The sequence below is a fragment of the Borostomias antarcticus genome (genome assembly GCF_949987555.1).
Source record: "Borostomias antarcticus genome assembly, chromosome: 6".
NCBI lineage: Eukaryota > Metazoa > Chordata > Actinopteri > Stomiiformes > Stomiidae > Borostomias > Borostomias antarcticus.
This window is the reverse complement of record NC_140239.1, coordinates 17580950-17596645: the sequence shown is the minus strand read 5'-3', so window position 1 is coordinate 17596645 and position 15696 is coordinate 17580950. Positions and strand designations below refer to the sequence as shown.

At 47.2% G+C, this 15696-nt stretch overlaps 1 protein-coding gene across 1 annotated transcript in view; it reads left to right on the top strand.

The window, feature by feature from the left end:
* The window catches only part of LOC311310523 (cilia- and flagella-associated protein 47-like), a gene marked incomplete at both ends in the record, with an annotated part of 62160 nt that overhangs the window by 32922 nt on the left and 13542 nt on the right, over positions 1–15696 (top strand). Inside the window, 3 exons of the mRNA XM_084440032.1 lie at positions 74–166; positions 523–718; positions 901–998. Coding sequence (XP_084296158.1) covers positions 74–166; positions 523–718; positions 901–998 — 387 coding nt within the window. The remainder of the gene's footprint in view (positions 1–73; positions 167–522; positions 719–900; positions 999–15696) is intronic.

The following is a 15696-nucleotide window of genomic DNA, read 5'->3' as shown; positions in this document are numbered from 1 at the left end:
CTCGCACATATCAAACATGCTCATACACACATACGCTCTCACTCTCTCTCATCCCTCTCTCTCTCTCATCCAGCCAGAGCAGCAGACCACAGAAGACTACAGTAGTGTTGACTATGACGCCCTCAGTAAACGAGCCTGGACCGATGTCCTGCTGCAAACCTACAAGGTCACACACGTCACACCCTCTTTCTCCTCTTCTCTCTCTTCTCTTAACATCTTTGCCTTTCTCTCTCCATCACTATGACACTATGGGAAGGCCGTGGCTCAGGAGATAGAGCGGGTCGTTCAACGACCGTAGGGTCGGCGGTTCGAATCCCGGTCACTGACACTGAACCCCAAATTGCTCCCAATGAGCAGGCTAGCACCTTGCATGGCAACTGCCGCCATTGGTGTGTGAATGAGTGAATGAGAGGCCATTGTAAAGCACTTTGGATAACAGTGCTATATAAATGCAGTCCATTGACCATTTTCATCAGTGTGTGAGGAAAGTGTGTGTTGAACCCCCACCTCCCCCCTTCCCAGGTGCTGGTACTGAGGCGTGTGAGGGAGGTGGGCCTCCAGGGCTGGGGGGCCGGTGAGGAAGAGGGTCTCCCCAGGATCAACCCCTCTCCCCTGTCCAGTAACGTGTACTCTCCCTGGGAACGCCGCCTGCTTTCCTGGCTCAACGTGCACTACCACCACACCAGGACCACCGTCTGGCCCTCGCACACCTGCAGGGGTAGGACCCACCTTGGACTGGGGCTGTATATGTGTGTATATGTGTGTGAGAAGCTCCATCCGTGTGTGTGTGTGTGATGAGCTCTATCCCTGGGAGTGTGTGTGTGTGTGTGTGTGTGTGTGTGTGTTTGTGTGTGTGAGCAGCTCCATTCCTTACTGTGTGCGTGTGTGTGTGTGTTCCAGGCGGCGTTCCGTCAGCGCGCTGGGTGGTGAACTTTGAGCTAGACCTGGCAGACGGGTTGGTTCTGGCTGCCACGCTGGCCGCTTACTGCCCCTTCCTGGTCAGTGGCGCTCTCATCTCTACACTTCCTGTTTTCATGTCAGTCCAGGCTGAGTACTCTGAAGGTTGGGACAACAGCGTAATCCTATGGCCAGTTCATTGACTGCAGAATAAGTCGTCGGAAAGCTAACAAAGAAAGCTAACAGTAGCTAGCTGATTCGCAGTTAAACAGAACATACAAACAATACTGTACCTCTAAGCAGAAAAAAACAAGCTATCCCACAATTCGTAATACAGTGCAGTGAAATTTATTCAAATACTCAGCCTTGCTCATTGGCTGTATGTGTACAGTACTTCCTGTTCCAATCTCAATACCTACTGTTTTCATAGATATACTTCCTGTTGCTGTCTTTATACTTCCTGTTGTCATACTGTATGGCTGCGTTCCGAATCACATACTTCCAGTAAAGTAGTAAAAGTAGTAAAGCAGTACAGCTGCCCCTAAAAAGTATGTACTTATCTATATGCATGCAGTACATATCCAATTGGGACATACAGTACTACCTTGTTATAACATTGCGCCTTGACATTTGACCCTTGACATTTGACCACGGGTCTGTCCCAATTCAAGGGTTGTATCCTACCTAGGTTGCAGCCTTTGCGGTCTACGTAGGTCGCGTCCTTCAGGCCAGGTAGGCCGGAGGTAAACGTTTTGTGAAATGGGACGGTCTAGCCTACGGAGGATTCCCAACTCGTTATTTTGTTGCCTAGGCAGCCCCAAGCGCGTGCCAAGCGCGCCGCGTGCCAGGAGCGCGACCTGTCCTAAGGTAACTTAGCGCGACCTGTCCTGTTGTTATGGAAACACCACAGAAAATGTAAATCGTCTATCTAAACTCGTAGATACAGCCGTAAGTTTCCACATATTGGGATTCTATGGTGGTACCATCAGGCATGAAATTTTATTAAAACGTAATAATATTAACATCAAAGCGGTTTAAAAACGTTTTAAATTCCGAGCAATGGCTGCTGGTACAGGAGTTCATCCGGACCGAAACGAATTCTGGGAGGGAGGCCGCGAAGGCAGGCCGCGAAGGATCCATCAGTTGTATCCTTCAAATTCGTCAAAAGTAGGCCGCATTTGTGGGCTGCATTCGGAGGACTCTTCGTAGGCTGAATGAATTGGGACAGCACTTGTCGCCCCGCTGTGACGTAGCAGCTTTCAAATCCGGCCTAGGTAGGATGCAACCCTTGAATTGGGACAGACCCCACATCTGTCGCAGTCTATGGGTCTGTCCCAATTCAAGGGTTGCATCCTACCTAGGTCGCAGCCTATGCGGTCTACGTAGGTCGCGTCCTTCAGGCCAGGTAGGCCGGATGTAAACATTTTGTGAAATGGGACAGTCTAGCCTACGGAGGATTCCCAACTCGTCATTTTGTTGCCTAGGCAGCCCCAAGCATGCCGCGTGCCGGTAGCGCGACCTGTCCTAATGCTGACGGCAGGTTGTTATGGAAACACCACAGCAAATGCCTATCTAAATCGTCTATCTAAACTCGTAGATACAGGCGTAATTTGGATAAAGTTTCCACATATTGGGATTCTATGGTGGTACTATCAGGCATGACATTGTATTAAAACGTAATAATATTAACATCAAAGCGGTTTAAAAACGTTTTAAAATCCGAGCAATGGCGGCTGGTACAGGAATTCATCCGGACCGAAACGCATTCTGGGAGGGAGGCCGCGAAGGCAGGCCGCGAAGGATCCATCAGTTGTATCCTTCAAATTTGTCAAAAGTAGGCCGCATTTGTGGGCTGCATTCGTAGGCTGAATGAATTGGGACAGCACTTGTCGCCCCGCTGTGACGTAGCATCCTTCAAATCCGGCCTAGGTAGGATGCAACCCTTGAATTGGGACAGACCCCATAAAGTGACATTCGTCCACTCCGGTGCGACTCGCACATGTGACGTAATTTCCGCTGCGCGCAGGATTTGACGTGATTAAGGACGCCTTTGATCTTGTTACAATCTTCAAATGGTCTTTGTTCAATAGTTGAGTAAGTTGAAGTCAAATCAAAAAGGCACTGGTAATCGGAACTTAATGCAATGGCTTTATTTGTTTGTACAAACAGTAACAGACAACTAAAACCGGTAGTCTCTCGAGAGATAATACCCCCGACTGATGTTTCACTGGGTCTTATATACCGTATCTGATGGGCCGTTTTGAGAACACCTGCTTTCTCACGCTATGTTGTTTAGCCTGACCCTGGTGTATAGCACCTGGCTCTCATGCCATGTAGTTTCTTGGTCTCTTGGCTCGTTAACTGATAACGTTTAAATGTTCCTTTTGGGACACAGCTGCTTTCCCACGGGAGCCACTGCTCTAGCCCCTCCCGTACAGAACACACCTCGTGATATCTGCTTTTCTGGCCTGCTGTCTCGTCATGAATAGACACATATCATATAATCTGGATTAGAACAAAGGGTCGAGCTTAGTTAGGCAAATTAATACACGACATTTCCCCCCTTTGTGACTATAGAGTCACAGATCAATATTCATACAACAGAATGATTAAAAAACATAATAAAAAAGTTAAGTATAAGAGTTACCAAACTAGAGGCCAGATAAAACTTCATTCACAATGATTTATATAGTCTAAAAACAAACACATAGTAATAGTATTGGCCTCAAAATATCAAAGATACAAACTAATATGATATAGCTTACTTTTAGATGCTCATCAGTTACTTTGTAGGCAAAAAATGGTTTATTCTAGCACGCCTTCTGGCCACACTTAATGCCATTAGGCAGATTAATGATCCTCCATTGCCCAAAAACAATCACTCCTTACCATCAAGCGTTTCACTGACAGAGCCGCGCGGGTTTGATTCCTAAGAACCCACCATTGCCCGGAAACCCCAGACAGCTACGGCAACCTTTCAGCGAGAAGCCTCATAAACCACAAAGTAACTGAAGTTCCAGTGCTTACATTGTAACCTCCAGTGTGAATATAAGATTAAACAGTGTAATACCAAACAGCCTTAACGGCAATCACAGTACGCTCTTAATGCATGTCATGTATTATAGTAGGCACAACATCATTGGCAGTGTTTTACTTAATGATTGACAAACTTATTGTAAACAACTTAAAAACATTGTGCACTAAAATTGACTCATGTGTGGTGGTGGAACTGCCACGCTATAATACACATTGAATACTGAAGTGGGGTGTAGTGAGGTTACATGAATATAGTCCCACAATTACCCATTACTGGGTGATGCTTTTCAGATTGGGCCGACTTTGCCCTTCAGCCGACCATCTCTCGTCTGGATGACCCGCTTGAGTGACTGGACGTCCCCCTTGAGTGACTGAACGTCCCCCTTCATTGACTGAAAGTCCCCCTTCATTGACTGAAAGCCCCCCTCCATTGACTGAAAGCCCCCCTTCATTGACTGAAAGCCCCCCTCGACCCCCTTCACCGTGGTGATGAGCTCTTTGAGGACTTCAATCACTTTGTAAGTCTCTCTGGCTGGCTGCGCTCGATAATTTTGACGTGCCTTCGCTCGGCCACGCATATAACGCACCTTTTTCTTGCCTGCTTCACCAGGGATCCTCCTAGTGAACTCGACGAACCTGGATTTTGGCAACTCGGCCAAGGCCTCTCTGACTTCCCAGGTGTCGGGAAAGTCATCCATATCCACTTCCCCTTCTGACATAAGTGCTGTGTGCACCCCATACTCAGATTCGTCATCTGTGTCAGAGTGGTGTGGAGTTGTGGGAACTGGTGAAGTGACGGGGCTTGTGGGGGTCCAGATGGGAGAGGGAGGGGTCTGAGTTGGCGCTGGGGTCTCAGATGGCGCTGGGGTCTCAGATGGTGCTGGGGTCTTCCTGAAGTCCCCCCCCCCTCTTCCCTGCAGTGCAGTGTAGTTACGATCTCTCTGTTGAGTTGAACCGCCCCCAGCGGTCGGGACCTCCGTAGTCAGCAGTTGGTACAGGATGGACTCCGTCTCTCTTTGGCCCAGACGGGACGGGTAAGGGGCCATCCTTGATGGACCTGGTGCAGATCTCGGGCTGGTTGAACCGGTGCCACCAGCGCTCCATGTGGTTCTCCCTGTAACGGTGTAGGACTGCCTACCATACACTGCTTCTATCTGGACTGGGGGCGTTATACCAGGACCGACAGGTGCTGGTGTGTGTGGCAGGAATTCTCCCTGAACTGGGGTAAACCGACCCGTAGAACCCTGAGCTCGGGCTCGGGTTTGGTAATAGCTATTCTGACTCATGTCTGGCAGATATTGGCCTATACTAGGAAATGTGGGGATTGGCCAGAACTGCGGATCTTCCTGGGGAGCAAAGCTAGATGTAGAAGTGGGGTATTCTATTTTGCGCACTGGCGGCAGGTTGCGGTAGACAGCCGGTGTCAAGGATACAGTTTGGGGCCTGATCGGACTGATATCTATCTGGGGTGCTGGTAGGGGTTGGGTCTGCATGGCCTGGGACTGGACCGGCTGGCCAAAGGGCTGCTGGGGTAGGCCAACGTTGTCCCTCCAGTAGTTTCCCTGGTCCATGATTTTCTATCAAACAATTACTCAGAGTTAGATTTGCAGTCATTGGTCATACACAGAGATATCCATCATTCTGACCCATTAATCTAAGCCCACCATTGGTCGAGCTCTTCCATATTGGAATACAAATGGTCACACTCTTGTGGTTGGACTATAGCATCGTCTGATTGTAAGATTGACATTTGATCTATTTGGCTTTCTTCCTCCAACCTAACTCTGCGCTGTTGGACCTGTACCATAAATTGACCAATGGTTATTTTTGATACCTGTTTTAACGCTAGGCTAGCAACAGGCACTACGCAACATGCTGTTATTAATATAATCAAAAGGATACAGGCTACCACTATCCCTACACCCCTCAGGACCTTGCTCCATGACAGATTTTTAAGCCAATCCCACCATTGTTCAGTTTTGGTGTTCCAGTTAGAATTAATCACATGTTCATCACGTAATAGTTTGAGTTTGGACAAAGCCGTTGTAAGGTTCCCTCCTTCTCCAGTGTGCATAGGTATTACTGAACAGCATTCTTCACCTATTTGTTGGCATACTCCCTGATCTTCGGCTAGGAGTGTTTCAATTACAAACCTATTTTGCAGAGCCATAAGAGATACAGCATGCAGTTGTTCTCTCACACCCTCAAGCGCGCGTATGGTGTAATTAATAAACCTCTGTTGGTTGTACCACATGTAATTGATCCACCTACTGTTACGAGCGAGGTACTGCGCGTTAATTATTTGTCCGTAAAACGGTACTGACCCTGCGATTTGCCCTGAAATTATCCAGGACTCGCTTATGGCTTTATGGTCATCGGGCGCACCAAACGGTTCTTGATTCCATGCTATGTAAACCTTATCATCTGTTTTCCATTTTTGGCCAATGTCTCTCTTTTTCCTCTCCCCTGATAATGTTGAGGGGGCTAAAACTGTTATTTTCCCTGTTAGCATTGTGGGTGCACAGATCCCTTCCCAGCTGTTTGGAAGGTGAGTGCGAATTTGCTCATCTTTTTCACATATCCAAAACATGTCCCCTATTGGGACGGTTCCCCCAGAATAATCTGGAATTGCGTATTGTGAGATTTGCGTCTCCTCTAGCTGATAGATAACCTTTTTTCCATTTACTACTAGTTGTTGACATTGGAAATTTGCCTTCTTTGTGGTATTACATAGTTTGAAGTACTCTGTTTTGTTTCCGTTTCCACTTTTGCCGCTTGGGTACCATGTTATGTTTCTACACTGCACTAGACCCTTTCGGTCGGTTAGTTTTGGAGTTGTACGTGTGACCGTTTGTCGCAGCTTTTCTCCTCTCACTATACAGAAAGGAAATACTAGGTCCGGTGGAATTCTCACTACCGGAGGTAGAGGGTATTCTTCTTTTGACGCGGCGGATATATTTAATCTAACCGGACATACTTGTGTATCTTGGCTCCAACCGACGGTCTTTTGATTGTGGCGTCCTGCCAAAAACATGGCACATGGTGCAAAGCAATGTTCGATTTTTGGACATTCTCCTATTTGACTTCCTGGAATTGGTCTTAAACTAGGCAACCTTTTAGCATTATAGCATGCCACACATGTTTCATTACTCACTTGTCTGGCAGAGAAGTTTAGCCACTGGTAGAACATATTTGAGCCCCATTGTGTTGTTTTCACCCTGTTGATGGTGACAGCCCTACCCCCTGACACATCCCTTCTCTGCCTGTAAATCCCAGTAAGCTTGACTACTCTCTTAGCTTTTGCCAGCATCATGATTCTCCCATTGAGTGTGTCCTCACAGTGTGCTGGCAGGCGGCAGATGACCGTAATGGTTATTGACCCTGTTGTGGGGCATTTGTCTCCTACTGCCCAACTATAGATTCTGGTTTTCTCTGAGGTTACAGTCAGTGCCAGATGTCTTGGGACAACTTTCGTGTATGTCAGATTTGTCTTTTTCCCCATGACAATTTCCCCTTGATCTGCAGCCAATACCCCTGTGGCCAGAGCACATCTTGCCAATGTCTCTTTTTCTTCCTTGGTGTATGTGTGGTTTAGGAATCTGTCAGGCATGGGTTTTTTGGTGGATTCCTGGGATGGCCTGCTGCTCTGAGGGGGGTCAACATAGTGCATTCTGTATGCCAGTATCATTAAGCATATTGCTGATATTAACATAAAGAGGCTACCCCCCAATACCCACAGGTCAACCTCATCCTGCTTTCCCTTTCTCATCCCCTGCCTGTTCTGTTTCTTCCCTGGCCTAGGTTTCGACATTATTTTTAACTCTATTTTAAGTGTCTGTCGTTCATCGTCTTTCTGGTCCACTGCTAGTGGATCGACTGCTGGTGGCGCTGTTGGTTGAAGTGCTTCCAGTTGAAGCGCTCCCTTTTTCTCCTCGTCCGGCCAGTCTTTGAGATCGCCTGACTCCCTGAGGGGAGGCCTCGCCTTCCCCGTCCCGGTGTTGTTCATGCTCCTGCGGGGCGGTGTCACCTGCCCCTTTCAACCCCGGAACTGTTGCTCTTCTTCTAAAGGCTTCCTGTGTCCTTTCAGGATCTTCTGCTCTGCAGCAATGATTTAGGTGGAACCAAAACTTCTTACCGTCAACTTTTACGGCTGTTCTGGTGGCTAGTCGGACTTTGAATGGTCCGTCTCGTCTGGGCTCGTTCCACTTTCTTTTGAACACCTTCACGTATACCCAGTCTCCTGGAGAGATTTTCTGCAGTTCCTCAGCGATCTCCGCCTCTCTCTCCTCTGTGGCTCCTTTCACCTGTTGGAATACAGCTTTATGGATTTGAGTTAGCTGCTGTAGGTAGCTTTTCAGCTCCCTTTCCAATTTTTCAAGAGAGGGCCCATCGATGGGGCCCCTCGTGTGCGGCACTGGCATGGGTCGACCCGTTAGCATTTCATGCGGGGTTAAGTGTGTTATTCGGTTAGTACTTGATCTCATACTCATTAGTGCTATTGGTAAAGCTTGCAACCAGTTCAGCTGGCTGTCTTGCATAATTTTTGCTATCTTTGCTTTCAGCGTGCCATTCGCACGTTCTACACTACCTTGGCTCTGTGGGTGATATACGCACCCATATCTCTGCCTGATTCCCAGCATCCTGAAAGCTATTCTGGCTATATCTGCCACAAAGGCTGAACCGTTGTCTGAACTTAATGTGTCCGGGATGCCAAACCTGGGGAATACTTCTTTACACAAAAATTTTGCCACTGATCGTGCATCTTCTCCAGCTGTTGGAACTGCTTCTATCCACCTACTAAATCTGCAAACTACTACAAGAATGTATCTCATTTTCTGTATTCGCATTGTCATGTCTACGTAATCAATCATTAAGTGCCGAAAAGGTCCATCCGGAACTGGAATATGTGCTATTGGGGCTGAAAAAGTTTTTCTAACATTTAATCTTGCACAGACGTCACATTGTGCTAAAGTTCTGTCTACCGTGGCCGCTAAATACGGTGACCACCAGTTCTCTTGTAGACATCTAATCACTTCCCCCCTTGCGCAATGGCTAATGCCATGCGCATTTCTAATAGCAAACCCAAGTAACGAGATAGGCAGCACAAAATGTCCCTGATGACTGCGCCATAGTCCTTGTAGAGGACCAGGTGAGGCTTTGTATGAAGCCCCTCTTTTGGCCCATATAGATTTCTCCTGAGGAGAAGCCCTACCTTGTGCTAATATAAGAGACGGAATGGTTACAAGTGGTTCTATGTCTTCCGCCAAGATTACAGGCCCCATCGTGATACCACTACCTGTTGCGGCTTGCCTGGCTGCTTCATCAGCCTTGTTATTGCCAATAGCAATGATTGAATTTGTTTTTTGATGTGCTGGGCATTTAACAATAGCTAACGCGGTGGGTAAAAGCATGGCTTCTAACAACTGTGAAATGGCATCTCCGTGAATGATGGGAGTACCGTCAGCTCTTTGAAAACCTCTCTGTTTCCATATGTTGCCGTAAATATGACAGACTCCGTACGCATAGGCTGAGTCCGTATATACGTTTAATCTTTTACCAGCAGCTAGTTTACATGCGACAGTCAGTGCCTTAATCTCTGCCAGTTGTGCAGAACATGGTTGTGCTATGTGTAAGCTCTGAATGTCTCTGAATGATTCACCATCATCTTCTAATTGAACCACACCATAACCGGCGTGATTTCCAGTAGCATCACGGAAACATGAACCATCTACAAACAAAGTAAGATCAGCTGGGATCGGTGTGTTATGTAAATCATCTCGGGCACGCATAAATGTGTTTGTTGCTAAAATGCAGTCATGTGGCGTACCATCTGTCGGCAGTACCATTCTGGTGGCCGGATTCACTGTACTACATCGCTGAATTGTCAGTTCTGGTGCAGAAAGTATTACCTCATACCCGGTGCGTCTGGCATGTGTCAGTACGAATCGTTGGCTAGTGAGTAAAGCATGTAGCTGGTGGGAGGTGTATAAAATCACTGGATGTCCCATAGTAACAGAGGAAGCTTTCTGAAACGCAAACGAGGCTACCGCTAACCCTTGATAACATGGAGGTAATCCGGCCTCAACATTATCTAATTTAGTACTATAGTATGCTATGGGCTGCTTCCCTATCGGGGTGTCCTGCATTAACACGGCATTAGCATATCCTGCTCTTTCAGCTACATACAAATGAAAAGGTTTAGAGTATACTGGGTTTCCCAAGGCTGGTGCAGATTTTAGGTCACCTTTTAGGGCCATGAACGCCCCTTCAGCTTCTTCTGTCCACTGTAACTGACTTTTTTGGTCCTGTTGACCAGCAGCACGTATAAGAGCACGAAGTGGAGCTGTTTTAAATGCATAATCACAAATCCAGGGTCGACTGTATCCAGCCATCCCCAGAAAAGACAACAGGTGCCCTACTGTCTGTGGTTTGGGAGTTTTTATTATGGCCTCTATCTGAGATTTAGCTATGTGTCTCTTGTCACCACACAATTGTCTTCCTAGATACTCTACACTAGGCTGACAAAACTGTAACTTATCCTTACTAACTTTATGCCCTCCTTCAGCTAGTCGTGTCAGTATTGTTATAGAGTCCCTTTCACACTGCTCTTTAGTATCACTGCAGATCAGTAGATCATCTACATACTGTAATAGTGTACTTGATACATGCAGATCCTGTAAGTCTTGTGCTAACACTCTGTTAAACGCTGATGGGGAATCTGCGAATCCTTGAGGAAGTCGTGTATAGGTGAACTGCGAATTTCGATAGGTGAATGCAAATAAATGTTGGGAATCTTTATGTATTGGGACACTGAAAAATGCAGAACATAAGTCTATGACTGTGTACCATTTTGTGTTCGGTGGGATGTTTGATAATAGTGTGTGCGGGTCAGGGACAACGGGTATGGGAACCTCCACAACTGAGTTGACAGCTCGCAAATCATGCACCAATCGGTAATCGTTTGAATGTGGCTTCTTTATTGGAAAGATAGGTGTATTACAGGCGCTTCTTGTTTTTATTAGTACGCCTGCATTCACCAGACCTTCTATTATAGGGCCTATACCCTCCGTGGCATGTTGTTTAAGAGGATATTGTCTTTGGTATGGCAAACGTGCTCCCTCTTTTACCTTGATTAGTATGGGTTGTGCAGATTTTACTAATCCTACGTCTGTTTTGTGTTTGGACCATAAACATTGGGGCACCTGGGCCAAAAGACCCTCCTGTTCTACAGTTAACATCTGATGCACGGGCGCCTTAACTGTAACGAGAACTCGTTCTGCTGTTCCTACGTCATATATTTTTGAAGATATTCTTAAATACTGTGCATCTGGGGATACATGGATATACTTGTTGCCGGTTTTCTCCCACTCCGGTATCTGCATGGCTGTTCTAACCATAGGGCCTAGCTCATGGGACTGATATCCCTCAGATACCATTAATGTGACGTGTGGGGTGGAGTTATTCACCTGAAACCATTCTTGTAATTCTGGTGGGAGTGTAACTCCTGCTGCTGCCCCCTGGGGTCCTATATAAATGTCATTGCTAATTAGTGAATACTGCTGTTTGTTAATCATTTCCTGAAAACACCTATCATAGTCAAACTCTGCAGGAGTTAGTTCAGTGAGATATTGAAGTGTACAGTGCAGGGGCAGTTCTGGGTTTTTAGCTTGCCCTACCTTGGTGCGTATCCACGGTTCCCATTCTATCCACCGCTGTTTCAGTGCTGATTCCTGTGGGGTAAGTTTTACCCAATAAACTACTGGGTGTTTGTCTTTGTGTATGATTACGCGACCCTGTACAACTCTACCGGGCCTGTATTTGTAATCGTGATCTGTTGTCAAAGTCATCATTTGCGTGAGTGGTTCTTCGGGGAAGGTAATACTTAGTCCATCTTCTGCACATGTGATGGTTGCCCCTAGAGGGCACAAAATGTCTCTTCCTAACAGATTGACGGGTGATTGAGCAGCATATAGTATGGGTGCCACAACTTCTTTATCGGCTATGAGCATCGTGATTGGCTTGGTGAGGGGTACAACTTGTGTCTTCCCAGAGAAACCTACTGTTCTTATTGATGAGCTAGAAAGGGGTAATTTACATCCGTCACTTCCAATACACGAATATGTTGCCCCTGTATCTATCATGAATGTGTGGTGTTTACCAAGTATTGTTACTGGTATATTGGGCTCGTCATGCGGTTTTAACGAGATAATTGGTGTCATGGTGTTCCCCTCCGGTTTCTCTAGGCACCCCTAATCCCAGTCTGCCGCAGGGCCTAACCATGGATTTGCTGGGCAATTTCTTCTGAAATGGCCCATTTCCCCACACTGCCAGCATTCTCTTGACGGTCTTTGGGGTTCTTCTGCCATATTTGGTGTTGACTGCGGGCGTCTGGTTTGTTGTTGACGCTGTTCACCTTGTTGCTCTTCTGCCTGTGGATTTTGCTGTTGTCTTTGGGGGGCATAGTTCCGTTGGCCGTACCGTTGCTGTTGGCCTCCTCTCCATCCTCCGCGTCCTCGCTGCATTGGCCTGCCTCGGCCTCCCAGATCCTCGCGACGGTATTCTGCTGCTGGGTTGACATGCACGTGGATGGGAGGATATGCAGATTGAGTTGTGGGTGGACAGCGTGGCATCGTCTGAGTGGGGGGTCCTGGACCTATTTGTGGTTGGGTTAGAACTTGGGATATGACTGGGGCCTGAGTGAGGGTTTCTTCAGTTTCCGCCATCAGTGGGGTCTGAGCCTTTGCTTTTTCTTTCTTTTGTTTCTGAGTTAGCTCTCCCAGTTGCAGTGCTGTGAGTTTGTTGGCCAACACTTTGCTCAGCTCTTCTACATCTTGCTTTTCTTTTCTGTACATGTCCACATGATGGACGATGTGTTCTGAGAATAGTGGCCACTCCATCTTTGCCAGTCCTACTACTCCATCCAATTTCCTCTGTACTTCGCCTGGCATGGCCTTTTTAACCATCAGTTTGAATAGGCTCTGACAGGTGCTGTTAGCGTTCCAAGCACTCCCTGTCTCGTCAAGCCATTTTCGTTGGAAGTCATGTAGGAACTTGGTTGGACATTCGCCATCTTTCAGCTTCTCTCCTTCGAGCTTGGTTGGATCCATCTTCTCTGGATATTTCTTTCTGAGCTCTGCCCATACCACGGTGCGATGTCCTCCGAACCCCACTCCGTTGTAGGTGACTCCGGCCATTACTCCTGGTAGTTGGGCTCCTTCGAAGATCTCGTCCGTGGTTTGTTTTCCAGCCACGTTCATCAGTAATGCCTTAATGTCCCCCAGGGCCAAAGTTACTCCTGCTGTACTTTCTTCTAACGCTGTTATCCATTTATTTGCCCCTTCCGTGACGTTCGGTAGTCGTGCGACCAGACCTATCAGATCCATGAATCCCCATGGTACGTATGCAGGAGCCTGTCCGGGTCCTTTGATTACTAGTGGGCAAATTCTCTCAGTCGACCACTGTGTTTCGATTTGCGGGTCACTCTCTCCCCTTCTTATGAGCCGTAGTCCTGGGTTTCTCTCCCAGCTTGAACTCCTAGTTCCTTCCGTTCTCCTACTCCGGAGCTTGGGTGCTCTCTGACGTTCTTCCTCTTCAGAGTCGAACTGTGGCTGTTCTGTTGGGCGCAATGGCTTCATGATGCCTGTCAGGCTTACTTCCATTTCTCCACGATGGTCGGGATGCTTCTCTTTTCCTGAACGAGGTCTGTGGAAGCTTGTGGTCGGGGGTGACGGTGTGAACAGTTCTTCCAACTCGTCACAATTCCTTTCAGCTACTTGTATTCTTCTTGCGTTATCTAAAAGGAGTTCTTGTACCTTGTTTATGTTAATCGTCTGTCTGTCTTTTGCTGGTATCCCCGTTGAGCTCTCCAGGTACAGGGCATCTCGATCTTCCTGTTGACTTGATGGTGGTATGTGGTTTACCTCATCTTGGTCATTTCGTCTTTGTCCAGTGGGGGTCGTGTTTGGCGGACCGGGCCCCAGACTGCTTTCTGGACGTAGAGACTCCCTCCTTCTTTCTCTCGGGTGTTGTTGCTGTTCTTCTTCTTGTAGCAATCTATACAACCGTCTATCTTCTTCCTCCTCGGGTCTTTCTCTCTCAGTTCTTTGGTGGGTGGATGCAGCCGCTGTCGTTGGTTCTGCTGGAGCAGGCGCAGGTTCTCTTATTGTCAGGGTGAAGTCCCCTTTGATTGCACAATTCAATTCTTCTCTGGCCTTGTCTTCTCCCGCTGGTATCACTGGATAGAGCCCTGCTCTGAATGGGTTTGGGCGGCCGAATGGGTTCAGTCTGCCTGGATACGGGGGAGGGTCGATGTACGCTGTGGGAGCCGTGGGGGTCGTGGGAGTTGTTGCTGGACTCCCTTTTTTATTATTGTCTTCTGCTTTTGGTGTGGTATTGGCTGTCATTTCTTGCTTGACTGCCTCCATCTTTTTTACTCCTCCCTCCATCCTGAACCATTGTAGCACCTCCCTTTCTTTGGATCTTTTACCTGTCCTTTTGTCACTGTTATCTTTTGCCTTGTGGTGTTTTATGTTTTGCGCCATCTCGTCACAAATTGCCACTATATAGGTACCACCTTTCGGCCACGCTGGATTTCTCGCATGCCATTTCCGCATGTATTTTAGAATTTGTTTTTTGTGTGTCGGGTGCTTTGTCACCACTAGCTCGACTGGGGTTGTTCCCTCGTTGCCCCTGTCCTTCCCATTCACTGTTCCTTGGCTCGCCCCCATGTATCCCTGTCTCGCTTGATTAGCTAGGGATCTAGGGATTTCTGCTACTCCTGGTTCGTTTGTTCTAATTAGCACTATTATCTTTCCTACTGTTACCCCTACTTTAACCTTTGGGATCTGGTGTGGGTTGTATTCTAATTTAGTTGATCCGTCTCGCTGTGGTGTTTGCTTTATGTAAACAAACTTGCCTGTATCCCACTTGACTCGCCTGGGGGTGATTGTAATACAGATCCGTGGATCTATTGCCTCCCGGTATATTCCTCCTAATAAGAAACCTTCTGGTATCCTATATGACCTTAGAGAAACCTCGGCCTCTGATCCTGGGTTATCACACAACTGACTTAAAACTTGGTTTAAGCTTAGGGGATCCCAAAGTCCCCTCAATAACTGCCTCCAAGGTGCAGTTGGAAATTCTTCTTCTACTTGTGTTAAATTGAGAAACTTAGTTATACGCCAGAGTTTTAATCTAACATCGTCTTCTGTTTGCCACACTTCGAAACCGTCTTCGTCTATGTAGGTGCGTTCTAACCAAAAATGTGTTCGTCTGCCTTTGGTTTCTGGGTCACCTTCAATGGTATGATCTGTGTTAAATATCTCGTCACCGTCTACGTTCTCATCCATAAATGTGCCTTATATCGACTTGTACTGAGATGCCACCACGCCTGGTTATTGTTCGCTCTATATGAACACAAGTGTGTGGAGGAAAAACAGGTACGCCCCTTTCTGTCTGGTAAAAGCGTGTTGTAGTTGCCAGAGTCTGTATGTTTTCGTGGATGGTTGTGTTCGTGGTTATTGATACCTCTGGATGTATACACACAATTCTCTGAGTGGTTCGGACTCTTATGAGCCTCCCTTCTGGTGAAAATACAATATACGTGATTGAACCTGTGTCGGGGCCCCTTTAAAAATAAATGGGATATTTATACTGTACGTATGTGTCCGTGATTGTGTGGGTATGTGTGTGTGAGGAGAAAGTTTGTGTGTGTGTGTGTGTGAGGAGAGAGTGTGTGTGTGTGTGTGTGTGTGTGTGAGTGTG